This window comes from Oncorhynchus masou, chromosome 29 (genome assembly GCF_036934945.1).
Source record: "Oncorhynchus masou masou isolate Uvic2021 chromosome 29, UVic_Omas_1.1, whole genome shotgun sequence".
Taxonomy (NCBI): Eukaryota; Metazoa; Chordata; class Actinopteri; order Salmoniformes; family Salmonidae; genus Oncorhynchus; species Oncorhynchus masou.
This window is the reverse complement of record NC_088240.1, coordinates 24,522,214-24,542,213: the sequence shown is the minus strand read 5'-3', so window position 1 is coordinate 24,542,213 and position 20,000 is coordinate 24,522,214. Positions and strand designations below refer to the sequence as shown.

At 49.5% G+C, this 20,000-nt stretch overlaps 1 protein-coding gene across 7 annotated transcripts in view; it reads right to left on the bottom strand.

Moving 5' to 3' along the window:
- lrch1 (leucine-rich repeats and calponin homology (CH) domain containing 1) overlaps positions 1-20,000 on the bottom strand; it is a 148,877-nt gene that overhangs the window by 67,920 nt on the left and 60,957 nt on the right. For all 7 annotated transcript variants that reach the window (XM_064944345.1, XM_064944344.1, XM_064944346.1 and 4 more), the window contains exon 2: positions 16,581-16,725. In XM_064944345.1, the coding sequence (XP_064800417.1) occupies positions 16,581-16,725 (145 nt within the window). The remainder of the gene's footprint in view (positions 1-16,580; positions 16,726-20,000) is intronic.

Below are 20,000 nucleotides of genomic sequence, written 5' to 3'. Positions count from 1 at the left end.
GGTTTTACTAGCATTTAAGAGCAGTTGGAGGCCACGGAAGGAGTGTTGTATGGCATTGAAGCTCGTTTGGAGGTTAGATAGCACAGTGTCCAAGGACGGGCCGGAAGTATATAGAATGGTGTCGTCTGCGTAGAGGTGGATCAGGGAATCGCCCGCAGCAAGAGCAACATCACTGATATATACAGAGAAAAGAGTCGGCCCGAGAATTGAACCCTGTGGCACCCCCATAGAGACTGCCAGAGGACCGGACAGCATGCCCTCCGATATGACACACTGAACTCTGTCTGCAAAGTAATTGGTGAACCAGGCAAGGCAGTCATCCGAAAAACCGGATGTTACCCATGCCAATAAAGCCCCTTGAATTGAATTGAATTGAGAGAGACAGAGAGACACCGAGAGAGAGACACCGAGAGAGAGACACAGAGAGAGAGACACAGAGAGAGAGACACAGAGAGAGAGACACAGAGAGAGAGACACAGAGAGAGAGAGAGACAGGGAGAGAGAGAATTTATAAAGTTTTGGTTGCAATCAGTTTTGAAATCAGCATATTGTGATGTGATTTGCATATTATCAAAAACAAAGTACTCGGGTAGTGAATTGATGTTAGCTTCAGCTGTAAGCTAGCAAGAAGGTTAGCCTATAAAGCTGGAAGATACTGGTTTCTTCTTGCACTGTAAAGTGTTCTAGTCTGTTTTGCGAACAGTAATGAACTGTTTTAACATTTCTACATGCCATGTTGCATTATTGAAGTGTGTTCACTTCTGTGTGGCATGTGTGGGGACATAACATGAGGCAGCCTGGTCTCCCAGTGCAAGCTCAGCGGAACAGGCACATGAGCTATAAGGGGGACATCAGCTTTGCTGATACAGACTTGATCTGTGAGACACATTTGAGGGAAGTAACAGAAACCCTAGTACCAAACCGTTTTTCATGTTCTAGCATCGAAAGAATTACAGAAGTTTCAGTATACCACCGTGCAACACTACTGTACTGTAAAAAACTACTCATTAGCTTTCCCATAAACACTTCTGTACTTCTGCAAAACATAAAACACACAGTCCCAATCTAGTGCAGTTCAGTCCAGCACGACAGTCCAAAACCCCTCATAAAAACAGGATGTTGGTGTTCCCTCCCTGGTTTACATGAGCAGTTAAACAAGATGCTCGAAAACAATCGAAAGCCTTTTCAAACATGCCAGAACTCCTCCAAAACATGCCAGAACTCCTCCAAAACATGCCAGAACTCCTCCAAAACATGTCAGAACTCCTCCAAAACATGTCAGAACTCCTCCAAAACATGTCAGAACTCCTCCAAAACATGTCAGAACTCCTCCAAAACATGTCAGAACTCCTCCAAAACAGTTTGAAACTCATTAAAACAGACTTCTGGTGTTGTCTCCGGCTTACAGCTGCAGTTTGCCAGCATGCAGCAGGATGTCTGTGGCAGAGCAAGAGAGAGGCCTTAATGTGTAGACAGACAGAGAGACTGGAACAGAGGCCTTTAACATAGACAGGGAGAATGTAGAGATCTTTAACAGACAGAGGTTGGTAGAGAGGCTGCCAGCATGAGCAGAGCTGATTACAGATGACCCAGAGAAAACAAGCTCTCCACAACAACAACAAAAGGCAAAAAAGTATCCTGGAACTTGCACACCCACGGGAAAGCCTCTTGTTCTGGAGTGTGTAAAGACTGATTACACTTCCCTGAGTTAATGGTTATTTTGTGCTGGAGGACATTGAGAGTGGTGAGGACTTACAGTATGGGAACTTTCAGGAAAACGGGATGCTTTCACACCACTCAGCGCTGCGTGTACGAGTTGGCATGCGTGCGTTGCATCAGATCGAGCCGTATCACTGTGCAGTCCAGAGGCGCCACAGAGCCAGAGCTGTCAAACACGGTCTCTGTCTCCAACCCAAGAGATTAGAGGCGGCATGAGTTCCTCTCTGGGATCCACTCTCAATTGAATCCTGCCCACAAGAGCCGCTTAGATCCACTCCATATGATGAGGGAGAAGGTATAGACATAACATGGTGACTGGCTGAATGAAAAATTCTAATTGACCCCCTCTCCCCCTCTCCTTATTGACCCCCACCCCCTCTCCTTATTGACCCCCACCCCCTCTCCTTACTGACCCCCTCTCTCGCTCTCCCTCTCCCTGTATTGACCCCCTCTCCCTCTCTCCCACTCCTTATTGACCCCCTCTCCCTCTCTCCCACTCTTTATTGACCCCCTCTCCTTATTGACCCCCTCCCCCTATTGACCCTCTATCCCTCTCATTGACCCCCTCTCCTTACTGACCCTCTCCCCCCCTCCTTATTGACCCGTTGTCCCCTTCTATATTGACCTCCTCCCCCTCTATATTGACCCCTCTCCCCATATTGACCCTCTCCCCACTCTCCGTATTGATCCCCCTCGCTCTCAGTCCCTCTCCTTATTGACCCAAGCTCTCCCCCTCCCCATTAACCCTCTCTCTCACCATATTGACTCAATCCCCCTCCCTCTCCCCGTATTGACCATCTCCCTCCCTCTCCCCGTATTGACCCTCTCCCTGCATCTACCCGTATTGACCCTCTCCCTCCATCTACCCATATTGACCCTCTCCCTCCATCTACCCGTATTGACCATCTCCCTCCATCTACCCGTATTGACCATCTACCCGTATTGACCATCTACCGGTATTGACCATCTACCCATATTGACCATCTCCCTCCATCTACCCGTATTGACCATCTACCCGTATTGACCATCTACCCGTATTGACCATCTACCCGTATTGACCATCTACCCGTATTGACCATCTACCCGTATTGACCATCTCCCTCCCTCTTCCCGTATTGACCCTCTCCCTCCCTCTCCCATTATTGACCCTCTCCCTCCCTCTCCCCTTATTGACACTCTCCCTCCCTCTCCCCGTATTGACCCTCTCCCCGCATTGACCCTCTCGCTCCATCTACCCGTATTGACCCTCTCCCTCCCTCTCCCCGTATTGACCCTCTCCCTCCCTCTCCCCGTATTGACCCTCTCCCTCCCTCTCCCCGTATTGACCCTCTCCCTCCCTCTCCCCTTATTGACCCTCTCCCTCCCTCTCCCCGTATTGACCCTCTCCCCGTATTGACCCTCTCCCTCCCTCTCCCTCCCTCTCCCCGTATTGACCCTCTCCCTCCCTCTCCCCTTATTGACCATCTCCCTCCCTCTCCCCGTATTGACCATCTCCCTCCCTCTCCCCGTATTGACCCTCTCCCTCCCTCTCCCCGTATTGACCCTCTCCCTCCCTCTCCCCGTATTGACCATCTCCCTCCCTCTCCCCTTATTGACCCTCTCCCTCCCTCTACCCTTATTGACCCTCTCCCTCCCTCTACCCTTATTGACCATCTACCCGTATTGACCCTCTCCCTCCCTCTCCCCGTATTGACCCTCTCCCTCCCTCTCCCCGTATTGACCCTCTCCCTCCCTCTCCCCGTATTGACCCTCTCCCTCCCTCTCCCCGTATTGACCCTCTCCCTCCCTCTCCCCGTATTGACCATCTCCCTCCCTCTCCCCGTATTGACCATCTCCCTCCCTCTCCCCTTATTGACCCTCTCCCTCCCTCTACCCGTATTGACCATCTACCCGTATTGACCATCTCCCTCCCTCTTCCCGTATTGACCATCTCCCTCCCTCTCCCCGTATTGACCATCTCCTTCCCTCTCCCCGTATTGACCCTCTCCCTCCCTCTCCCCGTATTGACCCTCTCCCTCCCTCTCCCCGTATTGACCATCTCCCTCCCTCTCCCCGTATTGACCATCTCCCTCCCTCTCCCCTTATTGACCATCTCCCTCCCTCTACCCGTATTGACCATCTACCCGTATTGACCATCTCCCTCCCTCTTCCCGTATTGACCATCTCCCTCCCTCTCCCCGTATTGACCATCTCCCTCTCCCCATATTGACCCTCTCCCTCCCTCTCCCCGTATTGACCCTCTCCCTCCCTCTCCCCGTATTGACCCTCTCCCTCCCTCTCCCCGTATTGACCCTCTCCCTCCCTCTCCCCGTATTGACCCTCTCCCTCCCTCTCCCCTTATTGACCCTCTCCCTCCCTCTACCCTTATTGATCCTCTCCCTCCCTCTACCCGTATTGACCATCTACCCGTATTGACCCTCTCCCTCCCTCTCCCCGTATTGACCCTCTCCCTCCCTCTCCCCGTATTGACCCTCTCCCTCCCTCTCCCCGTATTGACCCTCTCCCTCCCTCTACCCGTATTGTCCCTCTCCCTCCCTCTCCCCGTATTGACCCTCTCCCTCCCTCTCCCCGTATTGACCCTCTCCCTCCCTCTCCCCTTATTGACCGTCTCCCTCCCTCTCCCCGTATTGACCCTCTCCCTCCCTCTCCCCGTATTGACCCTCTCCCTCCCTCTCCCCGTATTGACAATCTCCCTCCCTCTCCCCGTATTGACACTCTCCCTCCCTCTCCCCTTATTGACCCTCTCCCTCCCTCTCCCCGTATTGACCCTCTCCCTCCCTCTCCCCGTATTGACCATCTACCCGTATTGACCCTCTCCCTCCCTCTCCCCGTATTGACCCTCTCCCTCCCTCTACCCGTATTGTCCCTCTCCCTCCCTCTCCCCGTATTGACCCTCTCCCTCCCTCTCCCCGTATTGACCCTCTCCCTCCCTCTCCCTTATTGACCGTCTCCCTCCCTCTCCCCGTATTGACCCTCTCCCTCCCTCTCCCCGTATTGACCCTCTCCCTCCCTCTCCCCCGTATTGACAATCTCCCTCCCTCTCCCCGTATTGACCCTCTCCCTCCCTCTCCCCTTATTGACCCTCTCCCTCCCTCTCCCCGTATTGACCCTCTCCCTCCCTCTCCCCGTATTGACCCTCTCCCTCCCTCTCCCCGTATTGACCCTCTCCCTCCCTCTCCCCGTATTGACCCTCTCCCTCCCTCTCCCCGTATTGACAATCTCCCTCCCTCTCCCCGTATTGACCCTCTCCCTCCCTCTCCCCGTATTGACCCTCTCCCTCCCTCTCCCCTTATTGACCCTCTCCCTCCCTCTACCCGTATTGACCATCTACCCGTATTGACCCTCTCCCTCCCTCTCCCCGTATTGACCCTCTCCCTCCCTCTCCCCGTATTGACCCTCTCCCTCCCTCTCCCCGTATTGACCCTCTCCCTCCCTCTCCCCGTATTGACCATCTCCCTCCCTCTCCCCGTATTGACCCTCTCCCTCCCTCTCCCCGTATTGACCCTCTCCCTCCCTCTCCCCGTATTGACCATCTCCCTCCCTCTCCCCGTATTGACCCTCTCCCTCCCTCTCCCCGTATTGACCCTCTCCCTCCCTCTCCCCTTATTGACCCTCTCCCTCCCTCTACCCGTATTGACCATCTACCCGTATTGACCATCTACCCGTATTGACCATCTACCCGTATTGACCATCTCCCTCCATCTACCCGTATTGACCCTCTCCCTCCCTCTCCCCGTATTGTCCCTCTCCCTCCCTCTCCCCGTATTGACCCTCTCCCTCCCTCTCTCCTTATTGACCCTCTCCCTCCATCTCCCCGTATTGACCCTCTCCCTCCATTTACCCGTATTGACCATCTCCCTCCATCTACCCGTATTGACCATCTCCCTCCATCTACCCGTATTGACCATCTCCCTCCCTCTCCCCGTATCGACCCTCTCCCTCCCTCTCCCCGTATCGACCCTCTCCCTCCCTCTCCCCGTATTGACCCTCTCCATCCCTCTCCCCGTTTTGACCCTCTCCCCGTATTGACCCTCTCCCTCCCTCTCCTCGTATTGACCCTCTCCCTCCCTCTCCCCGTATTGACCCTCTCCCTCCCTCTCCCCGTATTGACCCTCTCCCTCCCTCTCCCCGTATTGACCCTCTCCCTCCCTCTCCCCGTATTGACCATCTCCCTCCCTCTCCCCGTATTGACCATCTCCCTCCCTCTCCCCGTATTGACCATCTCCCTCCCTCTCCTCGTATTGACCATCTCCCTCCCTCTCCCCGTATTGACCCTCTCCCCGTATTGACCATCTCCCTCCCTCTCCCCGTATTGACCCTCTCCCTCCCTCTCCCCGTATTGACCCTCCCTCCCTCTCCCCGTATTGACCCTCTCCCCGTATTGACCATCTCCCTCCCTCTCCCCGTATTGACCCACTCCCTCTTTCTACGTCTCCTTATTGACCCCCTCTTCTTATTGACCCCCTCTCCTTATTGACCCCCTCTCCTTACTGACCCCCTCTCCTTACTGACCCCCTCTCCTTACTGACCCCCTCTCCTTACTGACCCCCTCCCCCTCTCCTCCCTCTCCTTATTGACACTCCATCTATGTATTGACCCCCTCACTCTATTAGACCCGCTCTCTTTCTCACGCTCCTTATTGACCTGCTTGTTCTCCCTCTCCCGAGACCCGATCTCTCTCTCCCTCTCCCTATAGACCCGCTCTATTTCTCCCTCTCCTTATAGACCCGCTCTCTTTCTCCCTCTCCGTATAGACCCGCTCTCTTTCTCCCTCTCCGTATAGACCCGCTCTCTTTCTCCCTCTCCTTGTAGACCCACTCTCTTTCTCCCTCTCCTTATAAACCCGCTCTCTTTCTCCCACTCCGTATTTGACCCGCTCACTTTCTCCCTCTCCTTATTGACCCGCTCACTTTCTCCCTCTCCTTATTGACCCGCTCACTTTCTCCCTCTCACTTTCTCCCTCTCCTTATTGACCCGCTCACTTTCTCCCTCTCCTTATTGACCCGCTCACTTTCTCCTTATTGATCCGCTCACTTTCTACTTATTGAGCCGCTCACATTCTCCTTATTGAGCTGCTCACCTTCTCCCTCTCCTTATTGACCCGCTCACCTTCTCCCTCTCCTTATTGACCCGCTCTCTTTCTCTCATTGACCTGCTCTCTTTCTCCCTCTCCTTATTGACCTGCTTTTCTCTCTCCTTATTGACCTGCTTTTCTCTCTCCTTATTGACCTGCTTTTCTCTCTCCTTACTGACCTGCTTTTCTCTCTCCTTACTGACCTGCTTTTCTCTCTCCTTACTGACCTGCTTTTCTCTCTCCTTACTGACCTGCTTTTCTCTCTCCTTATTGACCTGCTTTTCTCTCTCCTTATTGACCTGCTTTTCTCTCTCCTTATTGAACTGCTCTCTTTCTCTCATTGACCTGCTCTCTTTCTCCCTCTCCTTATTGACCTGCTTTTCTCTCTCCTTATTGACCTGCTTTTCTCTCTCCTTATTGACCTGCTTTTCTCTCTCCTTATTGACCTGCTTTTCTCTCTCCTTATTGACCTGCTTTTCTCTCTCCTTATTGACCTGCTTTTCTCTCTCCTTATTGACCTGCTTTTCTCTCTCCTTATTGACCTGCTTTTCTCTCTCCTTATTGACCTGCTTTTCTCTCTCCTTATTGAACTGCTCTCTTTCTCTCATTGACCTGCTCTCTTTCTCCCTCTCCTTATTGACCTGCTTTTCTCTCTCCTTATTGACCTGCTTTTCTCTCTCCTTATTGACCTGCTTTTCTCTCTCCTTATTGACCTGCTTTTCTCTCTCCTTATTGACCTGCTTTTCTCTCTCCTTATTGAACTGCTCTCTTTCTCTCATTGACCTGCTCTCTTTCTCCCTCTCCTTATTGACCTGCTTTTCTCTCTCCTTATTGACCTGCTTTTCTCTCTCCTTATTGACCTGCTTTTCTCTCTCCTTATTGACCTGCTCTCTTTCTCCCTCTCCTTATTGACCTGCTCTCTTTCTCCCTCTCCTTATTGACCCGCTCTCTTTCTCACGCTCCTTATTGACCCGCTCTCTTTCTCACGCTCCTTATTGACCCCGCTCTCTTTCTCACGCTCCTTATTGACATGCTCTTTATCCCTCTCCTTATAGACCCGCTCTCTTTCAATTTAATTCAAGGGGCTTTACTTTCTCACTCTCCTTATTGACCCGCTCTCTTTCTCACTCTCCTTATTGACCTGCTCTTTCTCCCTCTCCTTATTGACCTGCTCTTTCTCCCTCTCCTTATTGACCTGCTCTTTCTCCCTCTCCCTATAGACCCGCTCTCTCTCCTTATAGACCCGCTCTTTCTCCCTCTCCTTATAAACCCGCTCTCTCTCCTTATAGACCCGCTCTTTCTCCCTCTCCTTATAGACCCGTTCCCTCTCCTTATAGACCCGCTCTCTCTCCTTATAGACCCGCTCTCTCTACTTATAGACCCGCTCTCTCTCCTTCTCCTTATAGACCCGCTCTCTCTCACTCTCCTTATAGACCCGCTCTCTTTCTCACGCTCCTTATAGACCTGCTCTCTCTCTCTCCTTATAGACCCGCTCTTTCTCCATCGAGATCCGCTCTTTCTCCCTCTCCATATAGACCCGCTCTTTCTCCCTCTCCATATAGACCCGCCCTCTTTCTCACTCTCCTTATTGACCCGCTCTCTCCTTCTCCCTCTCCTTATTGACCTGCCCTCTTTCTCCCTCTCCTTATTGACCCGCTCTCTCCTTCTCCCTCTCCTTATTGACCTGCTCTCTTTCTCCCTCTCCTTATTGACCCGCTCTCTTTCTCCCTCTCCTTATTGACCCGCTCTCTTTCTCCCTCTCCTTATTGACCCGCTCTCTTTCTCCCTCTCCTTATTGACCCGCTCTCTTTCTCCCTCTCCTTATTGACCTGCTTTTCTCTCTCCTTATTGACCAGCTTTTCTCTCTCCCTCTCCTTATTGACCTGCTCTCTTTCTCCCTCTCCTTATTGACCCGCTCTCTTTCTCCCTCTCCTTATTGACCCGCTCTCTTTCTCCCTCTCCTTATTGACCTGCTTTTCTCTCTCCTTATTGACCTGCTTTTCTCTCTCTCCTTATTGACCTGCTTTTCTCTCTCTCCTTATTGACCCGCTCTCTCCTTCTCCCTCTCCTTATTGACCTGCTCTCTTTCTCCCTCTCCTTATTGACCCGCTCTCTTTCTCCCTCTCCTTATTGACCCGCTCTCTTTCTCCCTCTCCTTATTGACCTGCTCTCTTTCTCCCTCTCCTTATTGACCTGCTCTCTTTCTCCCTCTCCTTATTGACCTGCTCTCTTTCTCCCTCTCCTTATTGACCTGCTTTTCTCTCTCCCTCTCCTTATTGACCCGCTCTCTTTCTCCCTCTCCTTATTGACCCGCTCTCTTTCTCCCTCTCCTTATTGACCCGCTCTCTTTCTCTCTCTCCTTATTGACCTGCTTTTCTCTCTCTCCTTATAGACCCGCTCTCACTCTCCCTCTCCCTATAGACCCGCTCTCACTCTCCCTATAGACCCGCTCTCACTCTCCCTATAGACCCGCTCTCACTCTCCCTATAGACCCGCTCTCACTCTCCCTATAGACCCGCTCTCACTCTCCCTATAGACCCGCTCTCACTCTCCCTATAGACCCGCTCTCACTCTCCCTATAGACCCGCTCTCACTCTCCCTATAGACCCGCTCTCACTCTCCCTATAGACCCGCTCTCACTCTCCCTATAGACCCGCTCTCACTCTCCCTATAGACCCGCTCTCACTCTCCCTATAGACCCGCTCTCTTTCTCACTCTCCTTATAGACCCGCTCTCTTTCTCACTCTCCTTATAGACCCGCTCTCTTTCTCACTCTCCCTATAGACCCGCTCTCTTTCTCACTCTCCCTATAGACCCGCTCTCTTTCTCACTCTCCTTATAGACCCGCTCTCTTTCTCCTTCTCCTCATAGACCCGCTCTCTTTCTCCCTCTCCTCATAGACCCGCTCTCTTTCTCCCTCTACTCATAGACCCGCTCTCTTTCTCCCTCTACTCATAGACCAGCTCTCTTTCTCCCTCTACTCATAGACCCGCTCTCTTTCTCCCTCTCCTTATAGACCCGCCCTCTTTCTCACTCTCCTTATAGACCCGCCCTCTTTCTCACTCTCCTTATAGACCCGCTCTCTTTCAATTTAATTCAAGGGGCTTTACTTTCTCCCTCTCCTTATCGACCCGCTCTCTCTCTCCCTCTCCTTATCGTCCCGCTCTCTCGCTCCCTCTCCTTATCGACCCGCTCTCTCTCTCCCTCTCCTTATCGACCCGCTCTCTCTCTCCCTCTCCTTATCGACCCGCTCTCTCTCTCCCTCTCCTTATAGACCCGCTCTCTCTCTCCCTCTCCTTATAGACCCGCATTCTCTCTCCTTATAGACCCACTCTCTCTCTCTCTCTCTCTCCTTATAGACCCACTCTCTCTCTCTCATAGACCCGCTCTCTCTCTCTCTCCTTATTGACCCGCTCTCTCTCTCTCTCCTTATTGACCCGCTCTCTCTCTCTCTCCTTATTGGACCGCTCTCTCTCTCTCTCCTTATTGACCCGCTCTCTCTCTCTCTCCTTATTGACCCGCTCCCGCTCTCTCCTTATAGACCCGCTCCCGCTCTCTCCTTATAGACCCGCTCCCTCTCTCTCCTTATAGACCCGCTCCCTCTCTCTCCTTATAGACCCGCTCCCTCTCTCTCCTTATAGACCCGCTCCCTCTCTCTCCTTATAGACCCGCTCCCTCTCTCTCCTTATAGACCCGCTCCCTCTCTCTCCTTATAGACCCGCTCCCTCTCTCTCCTTATAGACCCGCTCCCTCTCTCTCCTTATAGACCCGCTCCCTCTCTCTCCTTATAGACCCGCTCCCTCTCTCTCCTTATAGACCCGCTCCCTCTCTCTCCTTATAGACCCGCTCCCTCTCTCTCCTTATAGACCCGCTCCCTCTCTCTCCTTATAGACCCGCTCCCTCTCTCTCCTTATAGACCCGCTCCCTCTCTCTCCTTATAGACCCGCTCCCTCTCTCTCCTTATAGACCCGCTCCCTCTCTCTCCTTATAGACCCGCTCCCTCTCTCTCCTTATAGACCCGCTCCCTCTCTCTCCTTATAGACCCGCTCCCTCTCTCTCCTTATAGACCCGCTCCCTCTCTCTCCTTATAGACCCGCTCCCTCTCTCTCCTTATAGACCCGCTCCCTCTCTCTCCTTATAGACCCGCTCCCTCTCTCTCCTTATAGACCCGCTCCCTCTCTCTCCTTATAGACCCGCTCCCTCTCTCTCCTTATAGACCCGCTCCCTCTCTCTCCTTATAGACCCGCTCCCTCTCTCTCCTTATAGACCCGCTCCCTCTCTCTCCTTATAGACCCGCTCCCTCTCTCTCCTTATAGACCCGCTCCCTCTCTCTCCTTATAGACCCGCTCCCTCTCTCTCCTTATAGACCCGCTCCCTCTCTCTCCTTATAGACCCGCTCCCTCTCTCTCCTTATAGACCCGCTCCCCTCTCTCTCCTTATAGACCCGCTCCCTCTCTCTCCTTATAGACCCGCTCCCTCTCTCTCCTTATAGACCCGCTCCCTCTCTCTCCTTATAGACCCGCTCCCTCTCTCTCCTTATAGACCCGCTCCCTCTCTCTCCTTATAGACCCGCTCCCTCTCTCTCCTTATAGACCCGCTCCCTCTCTCTCCTTATAGACCCGCTCCCTCTCTCTCCTTATAGACCCGCTCCCTCTCTCTCCTTATAGACCCGCTCCCTCTCTCTCCTTATAGACCCGCTCTCTCTCTCCTTATAGACCCACTTTCTCCCTCTCCCCCTCTCCTTACTGACACTCACTCTCAAATCAAACTGTCACATGCGCTGAACACAACTTTAGACCTTACCGTGAAATGCTTATTTACCAAATAAATTAAAGTAATAAAGAATAAAAAGTAACAGAAAATAACAATAACGAGGCTATATACAGTTGAAGTCGGAAGTTTACATGCCAAAACTATAGTTGCTAAGTGTAAGTCGGTCAGGACATCTACTTTGTGCATGACACGTAGTTTTTCCAACAATTGTTGACAGATTATTTCACTTTTAAATAATTTTAAAATAACTTGTATTTCAAGGCCTACTTTCAAACTCAGTGCCTCTTTGCTTGACATCATGGAAAATCAAAAGAAATCAGCCAAGACCTCAGAAAAAAAATTGTAGACCTCCACAAGTCTGGTTCATCCTTGGGAGAAATTTCCAAACGCCTTAAGGTACATCGTTCATCTGTACAAACAATAGTACGCAAGTATAAACACCACGGGACCACGTAGCTGTCATACCGCTCAGGAAGGAGACGTGTTCTGTCTCCTAAAAATTAATGTACTTTGGTGTGAAAAGTGCAAATCAATCCCAGAACAGCAGCAAAGGAACTTGTGAAGATAATGGAGGAAACAGATCCTATATCGACATAACCTGAAAGGCCGCTCAGCAAGGAAGAAGCCACTGCTCCAGAACCGCCATACAAAAGCCAGACTGTGGTTTGCAACTGCACATGGGGACATAGATCGTACTTTTTGGAGAAATGTCCTCTGGTCTGATGAAAGAAAAATAGAACTGTTTGGCCATAATGACCATTGTTATGTTTGGAGGAAAAAGGGGGATGCTTGCAAGCCAAAGAACACCATCCCAACCGTGAAGCATGGGGGTGGCAGCATCATGTTGTGGGGGTGCTTTGCTGCAGGAGGGACTGGTGCACTTCACAAAATAGATGGCATCATGAGGTGGAAAATTATGTGGATATATTGAAGTAACATCTCAAGACATCAGTCAGGAAGTTAAAGCGTGGTCACAAATGGGTCTTCCAAATGAACAATGACCCCAAAGCATACTTCCATAGTTGTGGCAAAATGGCTTAAGGACAACAAAGTCAAGGTATTGGAGTGGCCATCACAAAGCCATGACCTCAATCTTATAGAAAATCTGTGGGCAGAACTGAAGAAGCGTATGTGAGCAATGAGACCTACAAACCTGACTCAGTTACACCAGCTCTGTCAGGAGGAATGGGACAAAATTCACCCAACTTATTGTAGTAAGCTTGTGGAAGACTATCTGAAACATTTGACCCAAGTTAAACAATTTAAAAGGCAATGCTACCAAGTACTAATTGAGTGTATGTAAACTTCTGACCCACTGGGAATGTGATGAAATATATACAAGCTGAAATAAATCACTCTACTATTATTCTGACATTTCACATTCTTAAAATAAAGTGGTGATCCTAACTGACCTAAGACTGGGAATTTTTACTAGGATTAAATGTCAGGAATTGTGAAAAACTGAGTTGAAATGTAGTTGGCTAAGGTGTATGTAAAGGTGTCTGACTTCAACTGTACAGAGGGTAGCGGTAGTGAGTCAGTGTGCGGGGGTACAGGTTAGTTGAGGTCATTTGTACATGTACAGTAGGTAGGGGTGACGTGACTATGCATAGATAATAAACAGTGAGTAGCAGCAGTGTACAAAACAAATAGAAGGGGGGGGGGGGGTCAATGTAAATAGTCCAGTGGTCATTTGATGAATTGTTCAGCAGTCTTATGGCTTGGGGGTAGAAGCTGTTCAGCAGTCTTATGGCTTGGGGGTAGAAGCTGTTCAGCAGTCTTATGGCTTGGGGGTAGAAGCTGTTCAGCAGTCTTCTGGCTTGGGGGTAGAAGCTGTTCAGCAGTCTTATGGCTTGGGGGTAGAAGCTGTTCAGCAGTCTTATGGCTTGGGGGTAGAAGCTGTTCAGCAGTCTTATGGCTTGGGGGTAGAAGCTGTTCAGCAGTCTTATGGCTTGGGGGTAGAAGCTGTTCAGCAGTCTTGTGGCTTGGGGGTAGAAGCTGTTCAGCAGTCTTATGGCTTGGGGGTAGGAGCTGTTCAGCAGTCTTATGGCTTGGGGGTAGGAGCTGTTCAGCAGTCTTATGGCTTGGAGGTAGAAGCCTTTTGGTCTTAGACTTGGCTTTCCAGTACCGCTTGCTGTGCGGTAGCAGACAAAACAGTCTATAACTTGGGTGACTGGAGTCTGTACAATTTTATGGTCTTTCCTCTGACACCGCCTAGTATATAGGTCCTGGATGACAGGACGTTTGGCCCCAGTGATGTACTGGGCTGTTCGCACTACCCTCTGTAGCACCTTACGGTCAGATGCCGAGCAGTTGCCATACCATGTGGTGATGCAACCGGTCACGATGGTGCAGTTGTAGAACTTTGAGGATCTGAGGACCCATGCCAAATCTCTCCTGAGGGGGAAAGGGTGTTGTCATGCCCTCTTCACGTCTGTCTTGGGGTGTCTGGACCATGATGGTACGTTGCTGATGTGGACACCAACGAACTTGAAAAACTCTCGACCCGCTCAACTGCAGCCTCGATGTTAATAGGGGCCTGTTCGACCCGCCTTTTCCTGTAGTCCACGATCAGCTCCTTTGTCTTGCTCACATTGAGGGAGAGGTTGTTGTCCTGGCACCACACTGCCAGTTCTCTGATCTCCTCCTATAGGTGGTCTCATCATTGTCAGTGATCAGGCCTACCACTGTTGGGTAGTAAATGATGTTGGAGTCGTGTTTGGCCACGCAGTTGTGGGTGAACAGGGAGTACAGGACTAAGTACTTACCCCTGAGGGGCCCCTGTGCTGAGGATCAGTGTGGCAGACGTGTTGTTGCCCACCCTTACCACCTCGGGGCAGCCCGTCAGTTAGTCCAGGATCCAGTTGCAGAGGGAGGCGCCGTCCCGGGGTCCTTAGCTCAGTGATGAGTTTTGTAGGCACTAAGATGTTGCACGCTGAACTGTAGTCAATGAACAGCATTCTTACATCTGTGGGTCTGCATCCACAAAGTGTCCAGGAGGATGCTGTTGATGTGAGTCATGACCAGCCTTTCAAAGCACTTCATGGCAACTGACGTGAGTGCTACGGGGCGGTAATCATTTAGGCAGGTTACCTTTGCTTCCTTGGGCACAGGGACTATGGTGGTCTTCTTGAAACATGTAGGTATTACAGACTGGGTCAGGGAAGAGGTTGAACATGTCAGTGAAGACACCCGCCAGCTGGTCAGCACATGCTTTGAGTACACTTCCTGGTAATCCGTCTCACGCTCCTTATTGAACCTCTCTCTCCCCTTTTCTGTTTCCTTATCGTCTTTCTCTGTGTTTTATCTTTCCATATACCAGGGAGGGCAGGCCTTTCTCTCTGCTATGGAAACGACCTTTCAGCTCCAGATACACAACAGGCCCATAGTAGGCAGAAGGCATTCATGACCTTGGCTCCTGACTCCCTCCCTCAATAGAAACAATGTGTTGTCTGGTATATGTTAGATGTTATTGTTCTGTGAACACTCACACTAAGCATAGCTTTTTACAACCCTTCATGTGATATGTTTTATGGCCATTATATTTCAAGTGGCTAGTGTGTCAATCTGAAAACCACTACACTGCACAGTAGCACAAGCTAACACAATAGAGTAACAAGCGAGCAGGCCAATAGTCACAGTAAAAGCTGCATGCCTAAATAAAAGCTAACTGAACAAAAGCAGCAAAACAAATCAGCAAACTCAATGACAACAACAGCTGACAGCTCTAAACAGCCTCCATCCCATCAACTTCACAATAAGACATTTTATTCCACAACTGCCAAAGTTCTATCTAGACAACAAAGAGCCTTTATCCTCTTTCCACCATGATGCAGGCCAGGAACAGAACGAGCCTAAAGATAAAGCCTTCCTTTTCATGTGTTCCTGGTGCAGACATGGAGAACATTGTCCATTTCCTGTTTTGACAGCAATATGAAAAGCCACAAATTCAAATGAGATGATCTGCCAGTGTCTCCAATGCGTCTGATATCATTCCTGTCTAGTGGTGTAAAACACGTACCCCGGTGCAGTCACTGTGGCGCTCACATCACACTCCGACACACGCCTCGCCACGGACTCACGTTAACCTACATCAGCTACCCTCCACCGAGGGTATTTTACATCCTCCCCCTTCAGAAGTAGCATTTGTATAACTAATTCAATGAATCACTTATTAAACTCAGCTTAAATTCAATGAATCAATGTATTAACTCAGCTTAAATGATATGGCCGCAACACCACATGCATGTGTGTAGGTTTGGTCTTCTGTGTGTGTCTGTCAGAGATATGACTAATGAATCTCCCTCAGTTGCACGGTGGTGTGAGCACAGAGGAAGAGATTAGACACAGAGATACAGAGTCGGTCTCAGGTTGATGATGCGTACAGCAGGCAGTAAAGAACCAGGCTAGCACTGATATGATGACCTTCTCCCCATCTCTCTCGGTCTCTCTTTCGCGGTCCCCCTCTACCATCTTCCTCCCCCATCTCTCACTTTGTCTCTCGCACTCTTTCTCTATGTCTCTCTGTCTCTCGATAGCTAGATAGAGCGGGAGTGGAGAGAGATAAAAATGAAACAAGTAGTGTCGTGCATCATTCCAATATGTGATCTGAGCGCATTGCACAAACACAGAGACACGATATGCTATTGCTCTGTGGTCGTGCCATGAGGTTAGAAGCGGTGAGATCAGCCCATTGAGAGGTGTCTGTGATGCGTGAAGCCTAACAAGCGTGTCTGCCCTGGGAAACAGTTGGGATCAAACACCTGAGTCTAAACAAGCCCTGGTCCAATCAGACTACTGCCAACCTTCTGTGATGCTTATCAAATATCAACTGACATCTAATATATTTAACGCTTCTCTGAACCAATACTGCCGCCTTTAAAGGGATAACTGTGCAAACAACGTTAAGGATAAACCACTGATATTCAGCAACGCCAACATTTTCTTTCCATCATTGAAAACAAATGTGCTTCTCACTCAACAGTCACCTGTTAACTGTAGGTTCAAGTCTTACCTGAGGTTTAAGGAGGTGAGTGACTGTAGGTTGATGATGGTGTCAGGAATGGTCTTGATACAGTTGTGATAGAGGTTCAGCATCTCCAAGGCAACCAGGTGACACACCTCTAAGGGGACCTCCGCCAAACGATTCCTCGACAGGTCTGAGAGAGAGAGAATAGGAAGAGACAGATATCACCTGTAGTTATATACTAGTGTCACTAGGTGTCTCTCTCCCTGGCCCAGGACCTCCCCTCGACACAACTCAGTTCAGCCAAGCTATCCAAAGCCTACAGGCGAACACAATAATTCATGTACTGGCTCCCAGCAGCAAATAACAACATTGATATCAGCTGAGGCCATAATAACAATTAGCCACTGTGTTCAGATTAGCTCCACTCGGCTCCTGCCTACCGTTCCAAGGTGATTTAGTGAATTCAACTGGGATGACCGAAAGCACTCAGTCAATATAGAAGCCTGTGTTCCATTATGGACACCACAGGGGAAGGAAGTTCTGTTAAAACCACTCAGAGACAAAAGGCTACTCATAGTTGATCTTCCGCTCTAGGAAAACAGCTTCAGTGTGACTCAAAGCCCTGCTAGCACTAGTAGCGCTGACTGGAAGTAATGACTAACGCCTGAAAATATCATCACGATGTGTGTGTGTGTGTGTGTGTGTACTATGCATTTAGAAAAGACCAAATACCTACAGTGAATGGTGTCAGTGTCATGTAGCATCACTATGACCCCCATCCTACTATGCTTCAAATCTAATGGGACAGCTCCTGTTACACTACAACATGACAGACTGATTAAGGCTCAAACTCAGACCCATATTAGGGGGTGGGGATGTGTGCATGTATGTGTCTGCATGGAGGCAGTGGAGGCAACACAACAGGTCATGTGATGTGACACTGATGATGACATGGCCTAGGGTAGGGTCAGGTCAACCCCCCCTCCCTCCCACACACACACACACGCTCCACCACCCTTGTAAGTTTGAGCATTCCCGTAGTAATCACCCCCCACAAACCAGACACAGGAGCCTCAATGTATTTCATGACACACATGAACACACCTGCATAAATGTGTGACATTTCATGCAAGGAGACAACCATGTGACTGTGACAAAGATAAGACCAGCATATCCTGCATCTCGCTGCAATTCACTCTGGGTAGTTTATCTTCAGATTAGGCTAGTTCAGACAGCTTCCATGGCAACCCAGACTGTCTGAAGGATGAAGACCTCTACTATTAAGAGTAGTGTCCTCCTGTCACACACATCATCTACTCCTCTAAAGCTGTGTCCATTCCCCTGCACTGACCCCAGCCAGACTGAAGTGTTGATCCAGAAAGCTAAAAAAGTTTACAGCCCTCTAAACCCCCCCCCTTTCCCTCCCTCGCTCTTTTACAGCCCTCTAAGTGCCTCATATTTCCACTGTACAGCAGCTGAACCACATCTCCCTTAGAAGTGGAGGAGAACTAATAATCCCTCCTCCCTCTCCATCGCTTTCCAAACTCTCCCTCACTTTCCCAACAGAGTTAGCCATCAACTCGAAGGAGCACTCACTCAGCACGTAGACTAAATACATAGACACAGCTAGCGGTCCAGTTAGTTTAAAGTCATACCTATATACTTACACCCACTCACAAACATCTGAGAAACCTATTCATACAAGCATGCACACACACACACACACACACACACACACACAAACAGATGGCCATCAGTCAATGCAGAGCATGCTGGGAAGGGAACTACACCAGACCCAGTACAGGAAGTGAAGGGAACAACAATCCCATGGGACAGATTCAACCTTAAAAGGAAAGGCTCACCCATTTTTTATTGGATTTTTGATGTTCTTCTTTTTGTTGACGAAATTCGTGCTAATGTTGGGTTTTTGAGCTAGCGCCCAATCGGTTCCCATTCACTCCTTGAAGGAGAGTGCTCCTTGTCCCAGAAATCGCCCAGAAGGGACTGTGTGGTCCATTGACGTAGCATGGCCAATGTTTCTCGTCTCCTCAAAAGTATATCTGCCATTGCGAATGTTAGACTCCACTCTGTAAGGCACATCGATCTGCAGGTTGAACATGGTGAGATTGTAGACTCCTAAAAAAATCCTTGATAATGCCATTTATTTAGGCGATTTTACAGCTATCTACGGTACATGCTGAGATTGTCTTTGGTATTACAGTGTGTAGCCATGTTTGCTAGTCATACAGCCCATAGAAGGAGCATTGCATTATGGATTGTGTAATAGTCCTGAGCTGCAACAGATTTCCACAACGATTTTCCATGTCGCTACCAACCTTATTATAACGCCAACATTTTGTTCACAAAAAATATTGTTCTCACAGTGTACTGAGGGGCTAACGTCTCCCTACAGAGAGCACTCTGGACCATATATTGATTTGCATAATTTCCCCTCTATGTGAAGAGAGAGAGAGACAGACAGAGACAGCGAGAGAGAGAGAGGACCAACCAACCAATTAGACCCAACCAAATCATGAGAAAACAAAAAGATAATTATTTGACACATTGGAAAGAATTAACAAAAAAAACAGAGCAAACTAGAATGCTATTTGGCCCTAAACAGAGAGTACACAACGGCAGAATACCTGACCACTGTGACTGACCCAAAATTAAGGAAAGCTTTGACTATGTACAGACTCAGCGAGCATAGCCTTGCTATTGAGAAAGGCCGCCGTAGGCAGACATGGCTCTCAAGAGAAGACAGGCTATGTGCTCAGTGCCCACAAAATGAGGTGGAAACTGAGCTGCACTTCCTAACCTCCTGCCCAATGTATGACCATATTAGAGAGACATATTTCCCTCAGATTACACAGATCCACAAAGAATTCGAAAACAAATCCAATTTTGAAAAACTCCCATATCTACTGGGTGAAATTCCAGTGTGCCATCAGAGCAGCAAGATTTGTGACCTGTTGCCACGAGAAAAGGGCAACCAGTGAAGAACACGCACCATTGTAAATACAACCCATATCTATGCTTATTTATTTTATCTTGTGTCGTTTACCATTTGTACATTGTAAAAACACTGTATATATATATATATAATATGACATTTGTAATGTCTTTATTGTTTTGAAACTTCTGTATGTGTGATGTCTACTGTTAATTTTTATTGTTTATTTCACTTTATATATTATCTACCTTACTTGCTTTGGCAATGTTAACACGTCACCCATGCCAATAAAGCCCCTTGAATTGAATTGAGAGAGAGACACAGAGAGAGACACAGAGACAGCGAGAGAGACACAGAGACAGCGAGAGAGACAGCGACAGAGACAGAGAGACAGACAGCCAGCGAGACAGCCAGCGAGACAGCCAGCGAGACAGCCAGCGAGACAGCCAGCGAGACAGACAGCGAGACAGCCAGTGAGAGAGAGAGAGACAGCCAGCGAGAGAGAGAGAAAG